General features: G+C 30.2%; 1 protein-coding gene across 1 annotated transcript in view; it reads right to left on the bottom strand.

Moving 5' to 3' along the window:
- The window catches only part of LOC136975076 (protein phosphatase 1G), a 75,711-nt gene that overhangs the window by 5,153 nt on the left and 55,077 nt on the right, over window positions 1-15,481 (bottom strand). The window contains exons 7-8 of the mRNA XM_067270073.1: window positions 13,802-13,934; window positions 5,451-5,535 (exon numbers count right to left, since the gene is read on the bottom strand). Coding sequence (XP_067126174.1) covers window positions 5,451-5,535; window positions 13,802-13,934 — 218 coding nt within the window. The remainder of the gene's footprint in view (window positions 1-5,450; window positions 5,536-13,801; window positions 13,935-15,481) is intronic.

Below are 15,481 nucleotides of genomic sequence, written 5' to 3'. Positions count from 1 at the left end.
ATATTAGAGTAGAAGTTTATGTTAAATGTTATAAGTTACTTGAGTCATTGTTTGATGCTTTTCAAAGTGAAGAAATATATTTATTGGGTGATTTTAATGGCAGAATTGGAACTTTGAATGAAATGGAGTGGGGAGGTAGTGTTTTTCACTTGTTGGATTATAGTGTTTATTGGAACTCACAAGATAAATGCATCAATAAGATAGGTTTGAAGTTAGTGGAATTATGTCAAGCAAAAGGGTTGATGATTGTGAATGGTCAAGTTAAAGAGGATGTACAGGGAAAATATACTTTTTTCTCACACTTGGGTAAAAGTGTAATTGACTATCTGTGTATAAACAGTCTGGCAGCTGAGAAATTACTGTACTTTAGTATAGATGACTGTATTGAGTCTGATCATATAATGCTGCATCCTGAAGTTTCTGCCAAAGGGTTGGAAAAAAAGGGCTACTCTAGACAATCGGTCCAGTTTAATAGATGATGGAAGAAAGAATGGCAGGAGGCGTTTGTAAGCGAAATTCAAGGTATCTGTTGGGACAGGCAATTTGATGATAGCATGAGCAAATTAAATAATCTTACTGTTATGGTGTCTGGTATAATGGATAAATTTAGATGTAGAGAAAAAGGAGTTAAATGCTTCTCTAGGAATAATTCAGAGTGGTTTGATGATGAGTGCTTAGAACAAAAGGCTGATGTGAAAAATAAGCTCAGGAGATGGAGGAGACTTGGAGAGGATTGGAGATTGGAAGAATATTTATTATCGAAACAAAATTTCAGAGTGCTATGTAAAAGTAAGAAACAGGAATATTTGACCAGTTTTAATCAACTGCTTTCAAAGTGTAAGTCAAGTCAAATGTTTTGGGAATGCATTTGTAAATTACAAAATAGAAGTAAATTCCGTATACCGAAGGAGATTAAAACTGAATTGCTTGTGCATTTTAAAAGTTTACTGTTTAGTGATAACCTAGATAAGGAAATTGTTTGTTTGAAGATGATAACTGTAGGTTATCTTGACAGGCATATTTCTCTCGTAGAATTAGATATTGCTTTGAGTGAGGCAAGGTCAGGTAAAGCAGCTGGCCTGGATGGTATTCCGATGGAATGTTGGAAACTGGTAGATGAGCGATTGCGACAGAGGCTGTTGGATATTTTTGATGAAGTCCTGGCAACCAGAATTTACCCCGACGGTTGAAAAATGGCGAGAATATTTCCCATTTTTAAATCAGGAGATATAAACAATACAAGCAACTACAGAGGAATCGCATTGTTAAATACTGTTAGCAAAATCTTTTCAACGATCCTATGTAAAAGACTGCTATTTTGGGTAGAGAGTGAGCATATTATATCAGAGATGCAAGCGGGTTTTCATCAAGGGTATTCCATATCCACAGTGGACCATATTTTTGTTTTGTGGAATTTATTAAAAGAAAGGCTAGTCAAAAAACGCTGAAAAGTATATACTTGTTTTGTGGATTTCCAGGCTGCATTCGACTCAGTGAATCATCTGAAATTATGGAGGAGGCTTGCTGATTTGAGGTTAAGTTATAAAATATTGAATTTATTGTGATCGATGTACACGAATACGTCAGCATTTTTGACAGTTAATGGTACTACTACTGAATCCTTCCACTGTAACAAAGGAGTTCGGCAGGGATGTCCGCTAAGTCCATTACTATTTTCTTTATATATCGATGGTTTGGTAAATAGATTGAATGAGATATCAAGATTTAATGGCTTATGGGTTAGGCAATAATACTTATATCAAGGTTCTGTTGTATGCAGATGATGTGGTGATTATGGCTGATAGCCCATTTGAATTACAGGTGGCAATTGATGGTCTTATGAGTTTCTCAACTGAGATGGACTTACAAATTAATAATAAAAAAACTAAGATAATGGTTTTCCAAAATGGTAGTAAAAGATCAAGTAAGCTTAAATGGTTTTTAGAAAAACAAGAGATTGAAATAGTGGAAAAATATAAGTACCTGGGCCTTTGGTTCAAATATAATCTTAATATGAAAGACCACTTTGAGATTACTGCGAGAAAAGCAAAAGGTGCTTTGGTGAAATTATCTAAAATCATTAATATCCCAGGGTTAGTCTCGTATGTTCCACATTTCAGGTTGTTTGATTCAACAGTTAAATCCATTATGTCGTATGGTGCTCAGGTCTGGGGTTTGGCTAATGTCAATAATTTTGAGTTAATTCATAGAGAATTTTTGAAGAAAATGTTGGGTCTCAGATTTCATGCATTGAATGTGGCTGTTTTGTGGGAAACTGGACGGGTACCACTGAAAATCTTTTTTATAAAAGCAGTTCTAAAATATTATGTAAGAATATTGGAATTACCTAGGGATAGGCTACCTAGAATCAGTATCGAAAGAATGTGGATGAAAGCGGAGAGTAATTCATGGTGGCTGGATTTTAAAAATTGGCTGGAACGACTGGGATTCAGTGATATGGTTATTGAGAAACAAATTGATAGATGGAAAAAACGAATACCATCCATAGTACTGAGATGTATAGAGCTAGAACTATGGGAAATGAAGAATGTGCTGAATAGTTCTGGGTTGCTACAATATTATTGTCTGGTTAAACCTGATTTTGGCATGGCAGGATATTTAAGGGATGTTGGAATCTCTATTGCGATGAAAAAACAGATTGCGAAACTGCGGTTAAACTGTTTTATGTCAAGAAGTGCCTCTTTGGTGTGCATAATTTGCAACCAGATCTGTAGTTACAGTGAATGGTGCTTCCATAGGTTTAGTAATTATGGAAATGATATGTACGGGGAATACTTAAGAATGTTGTGTGGTGGTTCTAACTCCAATTTCGTGGATTTGTTAAAATTTAACAAGATGTTAAAGAAATTAGATGGTTTGAGTTAAGAGAATTTGTTGTTTTGTTCTTTTCCCCTTTGATATTGTATTGAATTATATGTCAAATAAATTATTATTATTATTAAGTAACCTATATGTTCTGTCAAAACATAAAACAAATATAACCAAAATTTCATCTGGATTGAACAAAAATTGCAGGAGTTACATGAAATCACACACACAAATGATGGCTTTTATATTATTAATAATAAACGGTATTCCATTTACTTTTATTCTACAAATTAAATTAAAATAATAACTGTATTCAATTTATATCAAAACAGAATACAATGTTCTGATATCCTGAATGTAATAATTACTTTAAATTATTGAGTTGTCTCATAAATTATCATTTAAATGAGATATCATTTAAACTTTTAAATTACTAACATTTTACTTTATTAGAAAAACTTAATGAAATATAAATAGATTAGATAGATAAATAAGGATAGATTAGAAACAGAAGAAATGTCAGGTGTGTGCAGGATACTGTATGAAAACATGCAGTTGGGGATAGACAAGAATTACATTGATGTCACTACAAGAAACTTGAAAGTTAGACTCAAAGAACATCAATATGATGTAAGAAAGGCATCCAACATGTACTCTCCAGTAGGGTTTCTCATTTCCTGGTCTTTTGCTTGTCCCAGGATTCTGGGATAAAAGTGAACTGTTTCCTGGGAACCCGGAACAAAATTAATTATTTTTAAGATATACAAAATATCATGAAATCAAATGATATAATTATTTTTTGTTTTTTAAAGTAATTTAATATGTTCTGTAACCTCCAAAATCATATTAATAATGCTGTGTAAGATATATATTAAAAATTACCTTTGAATTACATAGAAATGTTCACAAATAGAAAAAAATGTATTAAAGTTTGCTGGAAACTGCATACAACAACAACAACAAAAATGCCTTTGAATTAAGTTGAAAATTTAAAAAAAATGAACTTAGATCAAACTTCTGACTTAGAAGGTAATTTTTGTTTTTCTTTTTTTAAATAAAATATAAAAATTTACAAATATTTTGTATTATAAGATTTTAAAAAGCAAAGATTGTCATATTATAAGATTTTAAAAAGCAAAGATGGTCAATACTCCAATCACTCAATCTAATTCTTATTTTAGTAATGAAAAGTCTTGCCACCAAGAATGCCTTTTCCTATTCAATTGATGTGATTGGAATTGTGTTTAATGCATTTAAGAGAAGACAAATATTATGTGTTTTTCACCTGTATCCTGAAAGATTTCTAGTTTGTTTTCGAGATTGTAGTACTTTTTAAAGTAAAAAATTAATAAAAAGTACATGGCCGGTGTTATTTACATTTAATAAATATATAAAATATAAATACGTGATTATTACGTGATAAATACGTGAAAATTATGTGAATCGTCTAAGGACTGTCGATGGAGTGAACGGCGAGAAGGAAAGACAAAAGCAAAGTTTTATTTTTGTATAGTCGTATTTATATTTTATATATTTATTAATTGTAGTACTTCTTTTGTTCTCTAGTATTCTTGATTTGTCTACCTTGTCTGCTTTAATAGAAACATCATAGCCCAATAATTTGGAAGTTTATTTGTCTTTAATAATTAGGTTTATGAAGAAAAACTTCATACTTGCATACTTTGTACTCGTTTGTATCCTTGTTCAATTTACACAACTTGGCATTACGCAGTTATTGAAGCTACTGGGCATGGTTAAAAATTAAGACAGCATAAACACAATTGTTCCAGATATTACAGGTTCTGACAAGTAAAGAATTTTGAGTCCTGCCTACATATTGATTATTGACCATTTGTGGCATGCCATAATGAGCAAAAATTTAAAAAAAAAAAAAAAAAAAAACAAATAAGTAGGTTTAAAATGAATAAATACAAATGTATTCTGACAGTTTACGAGTTAGTTATACTTTCTATTCACAAAATTCCCTCAACCTTAAAATAAAATAAGAAAAAAGTGAATTTTTAAGAAATTTGCAAGATTTCCCGGGTTAAAAAAACAACCGGGATTCTGTTTGAGGAACCCTACTCTCCAGGATGGCACAGACTGAGGATCACTAATAAAATGGAAAGAGGCAAACATAATTCAGTGTACACTCCCCTAAATTAGAATAGAATGCTGAAAAAATTGAAATATACAAAAGCAGGTTGAAAGATAATTGCATTAATGCAAGAGATGTGGACAGTTTATCAACAGCATGGAAATACATTGTAAAAAACTAGTTTGTCAGAAAACCATAATTACTTCATTTCTACTATATATTTTTGAATTTTTTGAGTTATTTACATTTTATTGTTTTTTTATTATTTATTTTGCATTTTACTGTCATTTATTATCTATATTGATTTTTAGTTATTTTTGCTTTATATTCAAATATTTAAAAATTGTTATTCTTTTATTGTATTCCATTTTGGATTTAATTTTGAAGATGTTCCAAAAAATTGCAGCCTGAGGATGGCCTATTAGATTAGGTTGAAAATGTTAGCTAAATAAAAGTGAATCCCAGCAGCCAAAAAAGTGTTTATGGAATGTTTTTGAAATATAAATACATAAAATAATAATACCTGTTCAGAAATAGTAGATAATTTTATATCTGAATCCAATCTATCCTTAATAAAATCTATTACTTCTTGACTTGACATGAAGTTCCTAAAGAAAAAATTGTTTTTTTTAAGAAAAAGACTTTTTAAGATAAATATATAATAATAATATTAGTGATGGGACAATACCAAAATTTATCCCAATTCTGATTCTTTTGAATACTTTCTACAGTTTATTTTACTTTAGAAAAATTAACAATTTAAATTACAAGCATGGTACATTCATTAATTAATAAACATCAAGCTTAAGGATAAAAAACAATTGGGAAATCCACAATCAATCTTTCAAAAAAAAATGCAAAAATTTCCATTTATATGTGGTTACACATGCTTTTATTGTGTAGTACAAACTAAATTTGTAATCTTATTTCATATAAAGGTTAATACTGCAATACTACCCCAAAAGAAATTACAACTGATTCCGTTTTACTCAAAGAATTATCCCAGTCCAAGGTCGTCATCTTTAAAAATTGATTCATTGGCTGACAGGTTACCTGAGGGAGGGAAAGGTAAATGAGAAGATGTACTTTTTTTCACACTTGCAATGGGCATGTCCTATCTTGTAAATGATTTAACCTATCCCATGTTGAAATTTTTCTCCTTTGCATGTCGCTCCATGTTGAATTTTTGATGTTAAGCCTAACAAAATTTACATGTTTTTGTTAGGCTAACAAAAACATGTAATTTTATGACATTTGACAATGACATTCCAAACGCCATTGTCAAACTTCTAGGCTTACAGGAATGCAACGCTGAATATCCAATGTACACGTTTTCATGTTTAAAACTTTGGCTTCAACCTCGCTAATATGTCTGATAAACACACCAAACGATATGCCAAATTCTTGGGCTATGTAAATGCTATAATTAAATATTAAAAATTAATTAATTTGACTAGAAATAGGCAGTTATACTTCCATCTTGTATTTAATGTAATAATTATAAATAATTAATTTTTAATTTAGACATTTAAAAAATTTAATTTAGAATTGGTCTTAAATTTAATACGAAATGGCAGCATAACTGCCTATTTCAAGTAAGTTAATTAACTTCTAATAAGTAGTATCAAACACAAATTCGTGTTAATAACAACCACTTGGCTTTTTTCCACCTTTATTTAGTTGATACGGTAATCGAAGAAGAAGATAGTATACACAATAATATAAATTACTTGGATATTACAATCAAAAGGAATATAAATAACCTAGAATTTGAACCCTTTAAGAAACCTTGTGCCATAACAAAAACTATAAACTACAGCTCCCAAATACCACTGTATATAAAACAAAACGTCTTCATCATGGAATACAAAAAAATTAAAAATAGAACTAGTAAACCTGAAAATGTTCAAAAGCATCTAAATAATTTAAAGAAAAAGTTCATACTAGACAGATACCCAATTAGATTGATAAATACATGAGAAACACAAATAGAAAAATCAACCTATAAAAAACAAATCCAGGAAATAAAAAACCAAGATATAAAATACAAAAGTTTCCCATACATAAAAGGACTGTATGAAGAAATAAACAAAGAAATGAGAAAAATAAATATAAAGTTGGCACCAAAATATCAAAAATTGCAATCACGAATAATAAATAAAGGAAAAAAACAACCTGATGAAAACATCAAAGAATCCAAAAACGTCGTTTATGAAATACCATGTACTTGCAAAGACCCACATACCTACATTGGAGAAACAAAACGGAAATTAAAAATACGAATAAAAGAACATATAGCTGATATGAAGCACCAAAGGATGCAATCCGTTTTCCACGACCACTGCTTAATAAATAATTGTAATATTGATAAGGACAACACCAAAATTCTGTATAAAGAAAAAGACATATATAATAGAAAATTTAAAGAAAGTTTTGCTATAATTAACTCAGAAAATTGTATAAATAAAAATACAAGTATAAATATTAACAAAAACTAGTTAAATATATTATAAAAAATTTTAATATTTAGTTAAAAATACAATAAATCTTAATATTTTACCAAAAATACCACTAGGGGGCTTACTTTGTTTCAACCCCCTACACGTAGTTATGCAAATTTTAAATGTCACATAACCTAAACAACATTCAACAGGGGAAAGTTCAGACTAAAACTTATACCCAAAGTTTGTCTACAAATTTGTCTTTAAAGAAATTTTCTGGATTCTGTTTCAACATAAACGAGCCAAAAGTGCTCGAACGATCTTTGAAAATGTACTGTGTATTAACCATCTCTACTAAGAAGTACAAGAGAACAACAAAGTAAGAACTTGTCCCAGTTTTATTCATAGTTAATTTAAATTTATTGTTATATTAAATAGTTGTACTTTTTAACTCAAAATAGATGTACAAGAATTTTATAACTTTTATTCTCGAGTTTGTAATGTCCAAACTTACCGTGTACAAGTGCCATACTGGGGGAAGAACTGATATGTTATATACGTTTAAATGTTTATATAACTTGTCGGTAAAAACGCTGTATACATTATTTTATATTATTTTAGTTGACTGATGAGGGGCATAAGGCCCGAAACGTACCGTATCAACTAAATAAAGGTGAAAAAAAGCCATGTGGTTGTTATTAACACGAATTTGTGTTTGATACTTCGAAGAATAATACAACACGGTTTCACAAAAATTAACTTCTAATATTTAATTATAGCCTTTACATAGCCCAAGAATTTGGCATATCATTTGGTATGTTTATTATATAATGGGCTATGGTTGTTGATGTTTATACGTAATATGGGTGAACACAAGTTTGGAAAAATGTGATCACAAGCGACACTAAGATGCTAGCGGAACGAGTGCTAAACACAGATTGATGGAGCATGCGCATAATCCAGGACTTCCTCTCTCCTGGTCACTTGTTATGCAAAACATTGCTCATTAAGTGAGTCATTTTTTAACAATTTGTTTTGCTCATTATGTGAGGTTCCAGTGTACCAGAAAGCAGGTTAATACCATCGCATTTAATATAAATGAGGTTTGGCAAATGATGAGGTGAACCAAACAAGTATCATTGTCATGACTTAACCAATTTTTGAATTCATTCACTGGAGCCAATGTCTAGACCAACTCATCTTGAAAAATCTATTTTTAAAACTCAAAACGGCATTAAACTTAGCACAAACAAGTATGTTTAGTCAGAATTCTGTGAATTGCATTTGAAAATTTAACATATTACAGTATCATCTATGAATCATAACAAAAACTTTCATAATTATTATGAGAAAGTCACCTTTATCATTATAAGTAAATATATTAGGTATTAAAAATATTTTTATATAATATTTTTTTCAATTAAAATATAATTTTGTTTACATTTTAAACTGTTTTGCCGACCACAAGCATTGATTTAAAAGTAGATAGCCCAATAGTTCAACAAATGTTAACTTGCTTATAATTAAAATTTTTGGGTATACTATAGATTACTCCCTATGGAATTTCATGTGTTTGGGTATATATCTGAACTCAGGGGACCGAGACGAGTTCAACGATACTCTACTTTTGGACCGGAGACGAAAAATAAAAAAGTTATCATACTTTTTTCCGGCGATCGCGCGATGATAGGGAGTCGCGTCGCTCTCCGCTAAGTCAACCGCGCGATCGCGATCGGGAGTCCCGTCGCTTGTCGTTAAAATTGCCTTTAGTAGACGTTTCCCCCCTTTTTTTACTTTGTTCAAGAACTACCGTGAATCGATCACTAGTTTAGCACATGGCGGCGTGTGGTGGTGCCCATACAAGAGGTCAGTCGGACCGCCATGTTCGCTGCCATAAGTAACATTAACCGAAATGGCGATCGCGCAATGATCGGAAGTCGCGTCGCTCTCTCCGCTCTCGTATCGCGTGTTTAACGCTCCGAGAGATGACCGTAGTCAGACGTCACGGTTTGCAGACTTTACCGCAAGATGGCAATACTAGCAACTACGGTGCCGTCTGCACGAGAGCATTAAAAAAGTATGGTAACTTAAAAAGTGTGATAACTTTTTTATTTTTCGTCTCCGGTCCAAAATTAAAGTACCGTTGAACTCGTCTCGGTCCCCTGAGTTCAAATATATAATCAAAGTCCTGAAATTCCATAGGGAGTAATCTATAGTACACCCAAATTTTTAAAAAGCAGGCAAATTTATGAAACAAAAATGAATGAAATTAGTAAAAAATTAAAATAAATTTAAATTTGATTATCTTTTGTGTGAAACAACACTAAAACATTTTCTATAGTTATGTCGCAAAAAACAGTTGCAATTAATTTAAAAAGTTGTAATTATGGATTCAAAAAATGCAGGAAAAATTAAATACACAAAAATTATTAAAAATAAATAATAATTAAAACTCTGGCCTTTACACTGAAATCAAAACTAAAAATAAAATAAAATCAATTGAAAATTAAAACAATGTTTTTAAAAACTGTTTAAAAGTTTTTCTGAAATTTTCAAATTAATTTTTTAATTTACTTTTATTTGTGTGTGACAGTAACGGAACATTTTGATTTCAATATATATACAGAATACAGATTGTCGGCCAGATGGAAACCCTAAAGTTAGCATATCTCCCCTAAAATAGACACATTTAGTACCGGCCAAGTACAATCTTTCATTATTCCAACTACACGTAAGAAAAGTCCACTGTGACAGCCATTTCCTCAAGTATGGGGCATTGCATACACAAAAGTTTCCAATAAACTAATATTTAATTGTTAATATTGTAATTTTAAAACTTTTTAATTTTTGACTGAAACAAACAATCAGTTTTCTTACAAAATGTGGAAGAATCAGTTTTAAGAATTGGATATTGTGAAAAGATTTTCTTGATTCCAATTCCCGGAAAATGTCTGATTTTTCCAATTCCAATTAATTGTCCCATCACTAAATAATATATAATAATATAATTTTACATAAATATTTATATTGCATATTATTACCAATATGTGTTTGTGCAAATATACATTTTATATAAATATATAAAAGACAAAAATTGAACTGTGATCATGGAATACTGCAATATAATATAAATTACAGTTATTTTAACGGAAGTTTTATGATGATACCAAGAATTTTTCCAGCAATTGTGATATTTTATGTTATTCTTCATGTCTATATTGCAATTTATAATTCTTTTCATATAGGTTATTTCAGAAATCTTGAATGGAAACTACACAATACCAAACTGGGACTCTGGAGTATCTGAAAAATATATGCTAGTAATCCAAGATGCATTTCAAAATCTTGTTAAATTCTGAAGTTTAAGAAGAGGGTGTGAGTCACACAAGAATTGTTCTTGAACTGGTACATAAGCAATCTTTGCACTGTTATACAACTGCCTTAAGTATGATTTGCCATCCAAAGCTATTCTTCTGTTAGACAATGATCTTTGTCTCCTCCAAATCTTTATAAGTTCAAAGAGAACTCAAAGTATAGTAAATGTGGTTCACATATGTCCAGATATGTCATCTGTACTGTGTTGATTAACCAGGACAAAATAGCAACTTTTGAGATATACTGCCTGTAGGAATTCTTTAAGGAAATAGTCAATGAATTAGACACACATCCTGATTAGATTGTTAAAGATTACTGACAGTCATTTAATACAGGGTGTTCCATTAACAGTGCCAGATGTAAACTGATGCCAGTGACATTCGATGTGATTGGTAACCTAGAAAATGTCATTGATTTTAAGTGATTGGGCCAAACTTTTTCAAAAATAATTTCCAGATCATGTCACCTTATGCAATGCCAACCAGAACTGGCCACCAAGGTTGTGTGATTTGACACCTGTGATTTTTTTTCTGCAGGAATTTGACAAATCTCTTGTCTATGCTAACAACCCACAAACAATTCTTGATCTGAAGATGGAGATTTGACACATTTTTGCCATAATTGTATGACAATGTCATTAGCAATTTTGTGAAGAGTGTGTTAGTGTAGTGTGCCATCAGAGTTGTGGGGAACATTTAGCAGACACTGTCTTCCACATGCAAAAATGATCATACTGAAACAAGTTGTAATGTTACATTTTACTAAAATAAAAATATCAACAATTGTTCAATAAACAATGCATTTTATTCCATAATTGAATCCAGCATTGCTATTGAAACACCATATATTTTGAAGGCCATTCATTTCATTGACATTGCCTGGTTAAAGGTCACTCAAACTGTTTAAATGCAATTTAGAATAAAAACTTCTACCTGATCAATGGATGACTTTACAAAATTTGGGCTTGCAGAGGAAGTGCTGCAGTCATACAAGAAGTTAGAAGAACAAGAGACTAGATTTGATGCAGTTACAAAACATGACATATTAGAAATGATTGAAGATTAGAAAGAAGAAAGAGACTTTTCTATAGAAGAATTAGCAAATTTGATAGAAAATTTGGATGCACAAGGAAAGAAGGAGAGAAATGATGTTGAACTAGACTGTGTCATAAAGAAAATAATTATTGATGTGCTTAAACAATTTCTTGCTAATGTCAATTCAATTGATAAAAGAGTTTTTTTGAAATGAATCCAAAGTCACTTCATAAGGAAGAGTGTAAATGAAGTCTTAGCACCTCATAATGACATTCTCAAGGAGAGAAAAAGAAAAGCATGGCAAGTAACTTTGGATTCATATTTTATGAAGATGCATGATCCTCAGCCTAGATCATCATTGATGGATGACCCTCAACCAGGCCATATCACAGAATTGAAGCTGTTTCCAGTGTGCCATACAAAATCAACTCAGTGGCAGTATAAAACTGCATATCAATTTAAGCTATAAGTTATTATTTTGTATTAGTAAAAATTTCAATACTAAGCATGTTTTTATTAAAAAATATAATTAAATAAATATATTTTTGGACACAGAGAATGCATGGTATAAAATGAGGGCAACCTGTATATAAATATACAGTAGTGCATCGATTATCCAAACACCAATCAACCAAAACATCGGTTAACCGAAAGTGTTCCAGTCAGACTGTGTCAGAACGTGTGTTGTGCTGAATCGAACATTTTTGATACTAGATTAACTTCTAAAGTATAATTTTTTTTGTTTTTATATTTTTCAATATATTTATTTTGTTTGTACAAAATAAAGAAATAATTTTTAACAATACAATAGCCATGATTATTATAAAAATTTTCATTAGGTTTAACATAGACGAAAATTCAATGCAAAGTGACACACGACAGAGAAAAATTCAACATGGGATATATTAATATACTATTATTGAGATATACTAATATAATAATTACATGGGCTATTTTTATATTAATAATGTATTTTTTCGTACATAATCGGTTATCCGAAAAATTGATTTTCCAAATAACCAGAGTCCCCAATTGGTTCGGATAATCAATGCTCTACTATATACAAAATAACTTAATGCATGACTACTTACAGATTTCTTTTTTTATGATCAATTTTTCAAATTTATGAAAAAATTTGTCAAGTACTTATCCCTTTTGGTTTCTGATTTTAGATATGTAATTATTTTTATAAAATTATATGTAATTTTGTAATGTTTCTTGAGAGAATATTTACAGTGATTTCCCCAGGTTCATGAATAAGTAGGATCAAGTAATCCTTCACAAACATTGAATTTTTAAACCATGAGTGTCCATTTTCAATGTCAAATTTGGAATTCATTCCAAGACTATGTATTACTGCTGTTTAAAAAATTTTTAGAAAAATGAATGGTTTTATTAAATAAATACATTGTGCAATGGTCTTAAAGTGCTGCAAAAGTCATTTTATTTGAGCCAAATAAAAAAGAATAAACAAAACAGTAATATAACTTATGACAAATACTAGTTGAATGAGTGAGTGCAGTGACCTTTAAGCATTATATGTGCTTGAACATCAGTTTATGCAGGCACCAACTCCAGTTTGCAGTAGTACATAATCTCCCATTTCCCGAAAGGTTGAAACCTTTCACAACAGTTGAAATTTCGGTGCATAAATTTCTGATCATGAATGGTTGAATTTCCGAAACACTGATGTCCATGAACATTGAAGGTGTAGTGTATACTATTTTCATTATAAAGACATCCAAGTACTTATAATAAAAACTACAATCTTCAATGTTGTTGGTGATTGTGTGTGTATGCATGCATACACACATACACAAAGAATGCATGCATGCATACTATCATGGATTCTAGAAAACTCATTCAATGTACTATCTTTCAAATTCTTTTATATTTACCAATTAAGTTAATTAATTATATAATTTCCTACAACCAGTTTATTTATACCAATATTCTTGATTTTGGGTTTTAAAAAAATATATATATACATACACATTATATAAAGTTTTTCATATATAACTTACCATATTCCATCACATGCTAAAACCATAAAATCATCGCTGTTAACATCTAATGTTAATGTTCTTACATCAGGAAGTGCTGTAATCATTTGTTCTTTTGGAGATAAATTCTTATTTTGTTTATAAGAATGATCACCTGAAAACATTAATTAAATTATTTCAAAAATTGTGAATTACATTTATTTAGAACTTATTCAAATTAACTGTAATAAGATATATAGGATAAAAAAATAAAATATTACATTTAAATAATATGAAAAAAAATCAAACTCATCTTAAGTTAAGATCTTTAAATAGGAAACATTTTTGTTTCATAATTTTTGTCTGAAATAAAATTATTATATAAATAAGCAATTACCTATAACCAGCATTAATTCTCCTTTAAACGAATGTTTTCTTCTGTCTTTAACGGTCATCATCAGGTTTCTATGTATTGGAATGTTTGTAAAAGAACACACCTTCCAAAAATTTAAAAATTGCATGTCACGAAGATACACGCATGCTCAATGAAGTGATTTTAAAAAATTAATGCTGTTTATAGGTAATTGCTTATTTATTTATTGAATTCTACACCAGTAATATCATGGTAATTGTAATTATTATATGTGCAATTATGCAAATTATTTTTAATTTTCAATTAAATTAGATATTAATATTATCAGAGTTCTTAGTCTAAAGATTTTATAAGCAAATAGGAAGTATTACTTCAATTAATGATATACTTTGGATATATTATTAAATGAAAACAATAAGATAATTAAACAGACATTTATAGTGTCAATATTGTAACTGCAGATACAGTATTGCAAATTCTTTGCACTCTCTTCATATCTGATTTTAAAAAATTATAACTATTACAGGGTATTATTATTATTTATTTAATATTTTGCAAAATAAATCATTATGTTATAGTGTGTAGAATTTCATAATCATAAATGGCTAAATTATTATTCTAAATATACTCAATGACAAAAAGTTATGCCCCCAGATAGAATTGTCTAAATAATAGTTGAAGTTGGATCTTCACCAGTATAATTAAAACACTAAGCACACTTTTTGCACTTGTGTGAAAGTTGTGCTTAGAATCCTGATATAGTGTTTCAGTGAACTTTCCACCATCTGCACTGTTCTTACCTTAGTGCAGATAGTGAATATGTGAGAACACACACATGGCAAGCAAACTTTGGACACCCCAGACAGACCACTAGGAGAGATGCATGCCATATCATAGGAAAGCATGAACAGCTGCAACAGTATCTTTGTTCATCATCCAAATACAGGTGAAAGCCTTTCTACAGAACCCCAACTTCCCATACCATGGCAGGCAACTGCATACGCATGACAACTGCCATACATCCTGTGATTATCATTCCATCAGCCACAGTGCAAAGACAGAGAAGCATAGACTGCTAAGACTGGCAGCATATCATTAGTGACAAATTCTGATTCTGTTTGGGATTGGACAACTATCATATTAGAATAAAAACACTCAAAAAAACCAAAAATTCAGCAATTTTTAACACTAATCTTTATAATCTAAATAAAAATGAATGTTTTCAGTTGTTTTAAATAACCATCTTCAGGTTTTACAAACATTTGAAAGTAACACATGCAATTAAATGCAGATTTTAAATTCTTTAAAATGCCATTTCATTAGAAGTTATAGATGACAAGACTGTCACC

The sequence above is a fragment of the Centruroides vittatus genome, unplaced genomic scaffold, assembly GCF_030686945.1.
Source record: "Centruroides vittatus isolate TY-2023 unplaced genomic scaffold, ASM3068694v2 contig_364, whole genome shotgun sequence".
Classification (NCBI taxonomy): Eukaryota; Metazoa; Arthropoda; class Arachnida; order Scorpiones; family Buthidae; genus Centruroides; species Centruroides vittatus.
This window is presented reverse-complemented; position numbering and strand designations above follow the sequence as displayed.